Raw genomic sequence first — 9,142 nt, 5'->3', positions numbered from 1 at the left:
TACCCACTGAGAAATGTACATTTCTGGGATATTGGTTCGAGTAGTCATTGATGTTAATGCATGCGATGGTTACGAGGTTAATCATTTTTCAATCGTGATCCAGTTCAGACGTTTTACGGCACGATGGCGATAAAAGCTCTTTTGTGCTTGCTAGGAAGACAATCGAAAAGGGTAAACATCCCTTAACCGATCCACCATTGTTGTGAGCCGTTGTCGTTCGTTCAACATATCGGATTAATTCTATTTTTTTATAGACTTTCTCTTTGAAAGCGTACAAAGCGGACGATGATGGGTTTTGTGTGAGCTATTCACCCATCACGGATGAAAGCCTCACATATTTGCAAAAGATGCTTAAGGTTACCTTGTTGACAAGACCTCCGATGAAGTTTTCTGTATCTCTTACTCGATATCTGTATCGTTCCCTTTCCATACGACAGGCTCGCGAGCAGTCAGCGACAAACCTAGCTCCGCGACAGGCCAGAAAACGATCACGAATACAGCGCGTGGCGCTCTACTGCACGCGCAACCGACCGACAAACAAACGGGATGTACGGGACGTATTTGGAGTCAGGTTCGACAGCACGACCGATGAGACGGTTTTGACGGCAGTAGACCAGTGGCCTGGCCAGCGATCGGAAACGGCCCGCGAACCTTGCCAAATCGACATTGACCAGTTATCGGAGGATGAACAGAAGCGGCTGCAACCGCTTCTGTGGCTCGAGCTGAAATCCCTCTTCGACAAGCATCGCGTATCCCCGGTCAGACAGAAACCGTTTAAGCCAACGCGCAAGGAGAAAGGCAACGGTGTCTTTGGTGTGTCGCTGAATACACTTATTCACCGCGACCAGCAGGTATTCACCGGAAAGGATACGACCGTGACCTTGGTACCGCTAGTGCTGCAGGTCATACTGTCCGAGCTGGCAGTGCGCGGTGCTAGGGAGGAAGGCATTTTGCGAGTATCGGGAAACAAACAGAGGGTAGGTTTGGTCATGATGGTGAATGGTGGCGCTACGGAGATCAGTCTCATTCCATTGTTCGACTCCCTTTTCCATCCAGATCGACGCCCTGTACAATGAGATCGAGCACAATTTCTACCGCAAACCGGAAAAGATCGATCCGCTGATCAAGGAAGCGGGTGTGCATGATCTCAGCTCGCTATTGAAGCGTTGGCTAAGGGACTTGTCGCAGCCACTCTTGACCAACGATCTGGTGCACCTTTTCTTTCAAACGAACGGTAAGTTGCGGGCGGATTTTAGTAGTAGGGAAAGCTTAACGAGTGAGCTGACTGACGAGTTTTCTATTACTTTCCCTTTAGTTTTACCTCCACACGATCAGTGTAAAGCGCTGACGGTGCTTTGCCAACTACTGCCGCACGAAAATCGCAACACACTGCGCGCGCTGTTGCATTTCTTCCGACGAGTAGTAAAGCAGCAACACCTGAACCGAATGTCCCAACAGAACGTGGCAACGATCATTGCGCCCTCGTTCTTCCCACCAACGTAAGCGCCGATAGTCTGTCATCTTCACCCTTCACGGATTCAAATTACAACTTCCATGCTTTGATTTGCAGATTTGTGCATCCACCAGACCACAAGGACGATATGGGAGCGCAAACACAGATGGCTGACAAGTGTTGTCAGCTCACCAACGTGCTCCTAGGCATGGCCGACAGCTTATGGGTCGTACCACAGCGTCTAATCGAGCAGGGCAAGATTGTCATCGCCATGTGAACGGGCCGTTTGAAGTAACTGTGTGCTACCATTTTGACTGACCATTTTGATCGAGACTGTGTTCCAAATTTGCTATTTGCTGCTGATGATTGTCGCTCAACAAAGATGACCAAATATTAATAAATTACAATAAAACTTAATACAATGCGTGTAGCGTGTTTATGCTTGCTTCAGCCTGGCCATTTACATCTAATCGTAGAACTAGGATTAGTAAAAAATAGGAAGAAATAGGATTGTAAATAATTGTGGGTTTCTGGAGGCCGTGAGCAAGATATATAGCTCGAATTTCTGGTGTTTTTCGCGAGTTTGATCGACCCATCGTTCACCGTTTTCTGTGTCGTACCACATTTGGTTTGGATTTTCGTGCACCGTACGCTGTTTTTGCCGCATCACGCATTACACTGCAGGTCACCCACTCACACACACACACACACACACACACACACACACACACACACACACACACATACGATTGCACAATGCCCGTACCGCCCGTTGTTTTGGCGTCCCGTCGGACAATTTTGTTGGCGTCCCTTACGCGGTACGTGAAATTTTTGGATGTTTTCATTCACGCACGGGATCAAGTAGAGGTGGAGGTTCGTTTAAGGAAATTCGAAACATTATGCAAGGACCTAGAGGGTGTTGGACAAGGGTTGGAGGATTCCGCTTCCACGCTAGAAGAAACAACGCAGAATGCTTCATTACGAGAGAATTTCGAGGACAGATTGATTCATGTCCAATCTCAACTGCACTTAAGGGCATCAAGCTGCCCACCATCGCGCTGCCCGAATTCACAGCCGACTATATGCAATGGTTGACGTTCCGCGACACATTTGAGTGCTTGATTCATAACAACGGCGATCTACCAGCGATACAAAAGTTCCATTATTTGCGCGTCGCAGTGAAAGAGGAAGCGGCTCAGGTGATGGAATCAATCACCATAAGCGCAGCTAATTATGCGTTAGCCTGGAACACTTTGGCGGAGCGATACTCTAATGAGTATTTGCTGAAAAAACGCCATTTGCAGGCAATGTTTGCCATTCCGGCTGCTCAAAAGGAGAGCGTTACAACACTGCACCATCTTGTGGATGAATTTGAGAGGCACAAAAAGATATTGCGACACTTAGGAGAAGAAACGGACTCTTGGAGCAGTATACTTGAGCACCTACTATGCACTAAATTGCCAATTACAACATTACGCGATTGGGAAGAGCACGCATCTCACAACACAGATCCTAGTTACGAAAATTTGATTACATTCCTGCACCGTCGTATGCGTGTATTGGAGACGTTGTTAGTAAACAACCATCATACATCACAGGGTCACGAACTGAGTCACTCACGGCGAATAACCTTTCCGCGTCAAGCTAGTTTTGGTACTTGCAAGCTAGGTTTGGCCAAATTGCATTTTATGCAATTCCTCGCATTCATTGCTAAAATGCCCACGATTTGAAGGAATGGAGCCTAAGGATCGCTATCGTTTCGCGATGACCGCGCGTTTATGCATAAATTGCTTACGCGAGAATCATATGGCTCGTGATTGTCCGTCGCACTACAAATGCCGGTATTGCAATTTGGCACACCACACAAAACTGCACTTCGCACCGAATAGCCCTAGTTACACCGCTCCGCCACATCCCACACACAACACCGCTAACGATCACACGGCCACCGATAACACACAACGCACATTTGCAGCAGCAGCACTACAGCAAGCACCCGAGCAGGTATTGCTCCAAACTGCTTTGGTGAATATTATTGATAATTTCGGAATTGCTCATCCTGCGCGCGCGAGTCGACAATTTGATAGCGAATCTTCCAGCGCGCGATATTTGTACCAAGAACTGGAAGATACTGCCTGGTATCAATTTAGCAGATCCGATGTCCGACAAATCTGCTCCCGTTGACATCATTCTCGGCGCTCGTCATTACCATGCATTATTTGAGAATGCAACTCAGCTTCGTCCCGCACCTCATCAACCCGTCATCATTAATAGTGCTTTCGGTTGTGTCATCTAAAACCCATTCTACCACTTCGTATTCAATCGTCTGTATGGCATCATTGGAGGAATCCCTACAACAATCGTCACCAGTTACTTCATCCGCGATCACACCTACATTCCTGGAAGCAGCTAAACTCGCATTATGCAAGCTGGCGCAACAAGAGGAGTTTTCATCGGAGATCCGGCTGCTGAAAAAAGGGGAAACTGTAGGGCGGCGCTTGAATCCATTCCTCGATGAAGAAGGAATAATGCGAGTGAGAGGCCGATTGAAGCTTGCACAGCTTCCCTACCAGTTCAAACACCCTATCCTACTTCCCAAGAAACATCCGTTTGCTCGTCTCATCGCATACCACTTTCATGAAAAGCTGATGCATGGCGGGGGAAGACTATTACTTTCCCAGATTCGAGAAGAATATTGGCCGCTCGACGGACGGAGATTAGTGAAATGTGTAGTCCGTAATTGTTTTCGTTGCATACGACAGGATCCCACCCTAGTGCAACAACAAACCGGCCAACTTCCGTATCAACGCATCACTCCGAGCCGGCCGTTTTTTGTTACTGGAGTGGATTACGCCGGCCCATTTTATCTTAAGCCGACGTACAAGAGAGCTGCCCCTGCCAAATGTTATTTGTGTGTGTTCGTTTGTTTTGCAGCCAAGACGGTTCACCTGGAGCTGGTCAGCGATCTCACCACTACAGGGTTCTTGGCCGCTTTACACCGCTTCACAGCCCGGCGCGGGCTACCGTCGGATATGCACTCCGACAACGGGATAAATTTTGAAGGTGCGTCACACGAGCTAAAAGAATTATTCGAGTTATTTCAGAGTGAGCAACAGCAAAACATCAACGCAACTAACTGCTCTGACATGGGGATTACCGGTCACTTTACTCCACCTAAGGCTCCACATTTCGGTGGATTGTGGGAGGCTGCGGTGAAGACAGCCAAACGACATCACTACCGGCATCTGGGCAGCTAGAGGCTGTCTTACGAAGGTTACAGCACCGTTCTTCAGCAGATAGAAGCGGCGATGAACTCGCGTCCTTTGCTGCCGATGACGGATGACCCAAACGATTTGGCCGCGCTTACTCCTGCGCACTTCCTGATCGGTACTTCTATGTACGCCATCCCCGTTTCCGACTACACGCGCCTGAAGACCTACACTTTGGATGAACTACAAACCTGGCAATTACTCGTGCAACGTTTCTGGAAGCATTGTACCACTTAGTATCTGCAGGAAATGCAGAAGGACAATAAGATTGCGGTTCGGTGCGAAATCGTTCCCGGCAGACTGGCCATCCTCGTGGACGACTCCCTCCCCATCACCCGCTGGCCACTGACGCCCATCGTTGATGTACACCCTGGAGAGGATCAGCTTACTCGTGTAGTGAAGCTGAAAAGGGCAAAGGGATTAGTCAATCGTCCTGTTACGAAAATTTGCGTTTTACCTGTTGCGAAACCGTCCTGTTCGTACCGCGTGTTAGTTATTTTGTTATAACATTCTGTCATGGGGGGAGTATGTTTACGCTTAGACGTCAAATCTACTTCACGAAAGCTAGTTTCGTCAAGTTTATGATGCATGAAATATTTCAAGGATACAGTGAGTAGGGATTAGTGTCGCTCGCGTGGGGGACAATCATAAGAAAGTTTATAAATAGGGCAGAAAACATAATTATAACTCTCTTCGAATTTGGAATCTGAATACGACGTTTGATAGCTATTGCAACACACATCGATCCGCAACTCCGCGAATTCTTCAGATACCTTTACTGTGGCATCATTCAACTGCAGACCCGTTGTTTGCAAAGAATTTATCTTCTCAACCAACGGACGCCGGAACGGCTCATTGCTTTACGGCTTCGATTCATCGCAATAGATTCCGACGATTAGTACAGGCAAAAATGGATCTCCTACTATCTTCAACAATATGCGTTTTTGACCTTTTCTGCAGAGGGAGGCCGTCTATATTAATGTCGTAATGAAGATGATCTGGTACGTTTGTATATTTTCTGCAAGAAAAAATGGTTATGATTTGCTTACAACGTACAAATGAACAGTTTATCGCGTCATGCATTAATTTACTTACTGTAGCTCCTTCGTTAAAGCATGACTAATTCAGTGGTACCAACATTTTCCTTCTCCAATATTAGACATCGTTGCACGGTTACGAAGGGTGCCCAATAAAGTGGTGGGATCTTTGGTGGGCAAATTGAGATCCGTTTTCGCATTTAGGATTCTTAACAGCCGCCGTATTGATTGATGCGCCCTTTTCTTCACCGTTCATCTGACCAATGTCGGGATTGTCTTTATCGTCCAGATCCTCTCCATCATTGTCTTCGTCGGCATTTTCTTCTTCGTCTGCTTCTTCTTCCAATTCACTCAAATGAAGCTCGTAATCCTGTGTCTCTAAGAATAGCGTCTCCTCGGTATAGGAAGGTGTTGATTCGTTTAAAAATTCCACATCCAAAAGTATGTAAAAGTTATCTTTTAGCTTAAACTATTTCCAACACTGAAATCGAACTAAACTACTCTAAAATGAATTACAAATTCCGAATCTATCATTTCCCTCCACAGACCTAACAACACAAGCAAATTGAAAACCCTGATTGTTGATGTCGCGAATCTTAGTAGTCACTGAGCGTATCATAGTACCCACTGAGCGTATCATAGTACCCACTGAGAAATGCACATTTCTGGGATATTGGTTCGAGTAGTCATTGATGTTAATGCATGCGATGGTTACGAGGTTAATCATTTTTCAATCGTGATCCAGTTCAGACGTTTTACGGCACGATGGCGATAAAAGCTCTTTTGTGCTTGCTAGGAAGACAATCGAAAAGGGTAAACATCCCATAACCGATTCACCCTTGTTGTGAGCCGTTGTCGTTCGTTCAACATATCGGATTAATTCTATTTTTTTTTGATAGACTTTCTCTTTGAAAGCGTACAAAGCGGACGATGATGGGTTTTGTGTGAGCTATTCACCCATCACGGATGAAAGCCTCACATATTTGCGAAAGATGCTTAAGGTTATCTTGTTGACAAGACCTCCGATGAAGTTTTCTGTATCTCTTACTCGATTTCTGTATCGTTCCCTTTCCATACGACAGGCTCGCGAGCAGTCAGCGACAAACCTAGCTCCGCGACAGAACAGAAAACGATCACGAATACAGCGCGTGGCGCTCTACTGCACGCGCAACCGACCGACAAACAAACGGGATGTACGGGACGTATTTGGAGTCAGGTTCGACAGCACGACCGATGAGACGGTTTTGACGGCAGTAGACCATCCCGCGAAACCCGTAGAAATGGCCCGCGAAACTTGCCAAATCGACATTGACCAGTTATCGGAGGATGAATGGAAGCGGCTGCAACCGCTTCTGTGGCTCGAGCTGGAATCCCTCTTCGACAAGGATCGCGTATCCCCGGTCAGACAGAAGCCGTTTAAGCCAACGCGCAAGGAGAAAGGCAACGGTGTCTTTGGTGTGTCGCTGAATACACTTATTCACCGCGACCAGAAGGTATTCACCGGAAAGGATAAGACCTTGACCTTGGTACCGCTAGTGCTGCAGGTCATACTGTCCGAGCTGGCAGTGCGCGGTGCTAGGGAGGAAGGCATTTTGCGAGTATCGGGAAACAAACAGAGGGTAGGTTTGGTCGTGATGGTGGCGCTACGGAGATCAGTCTCATTCCATTGTTCGACTCCCTTTTCCATCCAGATCGACGCCCTGTACGATGAGATCGAGCACAATTTCTACCGCAAACCGGAAAAGATCGATCCGCTGATCAAGGAAGCGGGTGTGCATGATCTCAGCTCGCTATTGAAGCGTTGGCTAAGGGACTTGTCGCAGCCACTCTTGACCAACGATCTGGTGCACCTTTTCTTTCAAACGAACGGTAAGTTGCAGGCGGATTTTAGTAGTAGGGAAAGCTTAACGAGTGAGCTGACTGACGAGTTTTCTATTACTTTCCCTTTAGTTTTACCTCCACACGATCAGTGTAAAGCGCTGACGGTGCTTTGCCAACTACTGCCGCACGAAAATCGCAACACACTGCGCGCGCTGTTGCATTTCTTCCGTCGAGTAGTGGAGCAGCAACACCTGAACCGAATGTCCCAACAGAACGTGGCAACGATCATTGCGCCCTCGTTCTTCCCACCAACGTAAGCGCCGATAGTCTGTCATCTTCATCCTTCACGGATTCAAATTACAACTCCCATGCTTTGATTTGCAGATTTGTGCATCCACCAGACCACAAGGACGATATGGGAGCGCAAACACAGATGGCTGCCAAGTGTTGTCAGCTCACCAACGTGCTCCTAGGCATGGCCGACAGCTTATGGGTCGTACCACAGCGTCTAATCGAGCAGGGCAAGATTGTCATTGCCATGTGATCGGGCCTATGTGCTACCATTTTGACTGACCATTTTGATCGAGACTGTGTTCCAAATTTGCTATTTGCTGCTGATGATTGTCGCTCAACAAAGATGACCAAATATTAATAAATTATAATAAAACTTATTGCAATGCGTGTAGCATGTTTATTTTTGGATGTTTTCGTTCACGCACGGGATCAAGTAGAGGTGGAGGTTCGTTTAAGGAAATTCGAAACATTATGCAAGGACCTAGAGAGTGTTGGACAAGGGTTGGAGGATTCCGCTTCCACGCTGGAAGAAACAACGCAGAATGCTTCATTACGAGAGAATTTCGAGGACAGATTGATTCATGTCCAATCTCAACTGCAGGCAAAGCTAGCTCCTACCGCGCACCCGAGCACTGGATCGAACCCACTTAAGGGCATCAAGCTGCCCGAATTCACAGGCGACTATATGCAATGGTTGACGTTCCGCGACACATTTGAGTGCTTGATTCATAACAACGGCGATCTACCAGCGATACAAAAGTTCCATTATTTGCGCGCCGCAGTGAAAGAAGAAGCGGCTCAGGTGATAGAATCAATCACCATAAGCGCAGCTAATTATGCGTTAGCCTGGAACACTTTGGCGGAGCGATACTCTAATGAGTATTTGCTGAAAAAAACGCCATTTGCAGGCAATGTTTGCCATTCCGGCTGCTCAAAAGGAGAGCGTTACAACACTGCACCATCTTGTGGATGAATTTGAGAGGCACAAAAAGATATTGCAACACTTAGGAGAAGAAACGGACTCTTGGGGCAGTATACTTGAGCACCTACTATGCACTAAATTGCCAATTACAACATTACGCGATTGGGAAGAGCACGCATCTCACAACACAGATCCTAGTTACGACAGTTTGATTACATTCCTGCACCGTCGTATGCGTGTATTGGAGACGTTGTTAGTAAACAACCATCATACGTCACAGGGTCACGAACTGAGTCACTCACGGCGAATAACCTTTCCGCGTCAAGCTAGTTTTGGTACTTGCAAG

The 9,142-nt window shown here is 47.0% G+C and overlaps 2 protein-coding genes across 2 annotated transcripts; both read left to right on the top strand.

Annotated features, from left to right (window-relative positions):
• The first annotated feature begins 332 nt into the window (after positions 1-332).
• LOC118509970 (rho GTPase-activating protein conundrum-like) lies at positions 333-1,730 on the top strand. Its single transcript, XM_036051349.1, has 4 exons — positions 333-977; positions 1,057-1,234; positions 1,316-1,499; positions 1,571-1,730. Exons 1-4 carry the CDS (start codon positions 348-350, stop codon positions 1,728-1,730), a joined length of 1,152 nt encoding a protein of 383 aa, XP_035907242.1. The 5' UTR covers positions 333-347.
• Positions 1,731-7,039: 5,309 nt separating this feature from the next.
• On the top strand, positions 7,040-8,184 carry LOC118509969 (rho GTPase-activating protein conundrum-like). Its single transcript, XM_036051348.1, has 4 exons — positions 7,040-7,378; positions 7,451-7,628; positions 7,710-7,893; positions 7,965-8,184. The coding sequence occupies exons 1-4, from the start codon at positions 7,040-7,042 to the stop codon at positions 8,122-8,124; spliced, it is 861 nt and encodes a 286-aa protein (XP_035907241.1). The 3' UTR covers positions 8,125-8,184.
• The last annotated feature ends 958 nt before the right edge of the window (positions 8,185-9,142 follow it).

This window comes from Anopheles stephensi, chromosome 3 (genome assembly GCF_013141755.1).
Source record: "Anopheles stephensi strain Indian chromosome 3, UCI_ANSTEP_V1.0, whole genome shotgun sequence".
Taxonomy (NCBI): Eukaryota; Metazoa; Arthropoda; class Insecta; order Diptera; family Culicidae; genus Anopheles; species Anopheles stephensi.
The sequence above is the reverse complement of the archived record's forward strand: the minus strand, read 5'-3'. Positions and strand labels throughout refer to the sequence as shown.

Excerpts from the sequence above, each read along its gene's own strand:
- LOC118509970 (XM_036051349.1), top strand. The coding sequence starts at position 348 with ATGCTTAAGGTTACCTTGTTGACAAGACCTCCGATGAAGTTTTCTGTA. Across the intron at positions 1,235-1,315 it reads CCTTTTCTTTCAAACGAACG|TTTTACCTCCACACGATCAG; the intron begins GTAAGTTGCGGG and ends CTTTCCCTTTAG. Across the intron at positions 1,500-1,570 it reads CCCTCGTTCTTCCCACCAAC|ATTTGTGCATCCACCAGACC; the intron begins GTAAGCGCCGAT and ends TTTGATTTGCAG.
- LOC118509969 (XM_036051348.1), top strand. The coding sequence starts at position 7,040 with ATGGCCCGCGAAACTTGCCAAATCGACATTGACCAGTTATCGGAGGAT. Across the intron at positions 7,379-7,450 it reads TATCGGGAAACAAACAGAGG|ATCGACGCCCTGTACGATGA; the intron begins GTAGGTTTGGTC and ends TTTTCCATCCAG. Across the intron at positions 7,894-7,964 it reads CCCTCGTTCTTCCCACCAAC|ATTTGTGCATCCACCAGACC; the intron begins GTAAGCGCCGAT and ends TTTGATTTGCAG.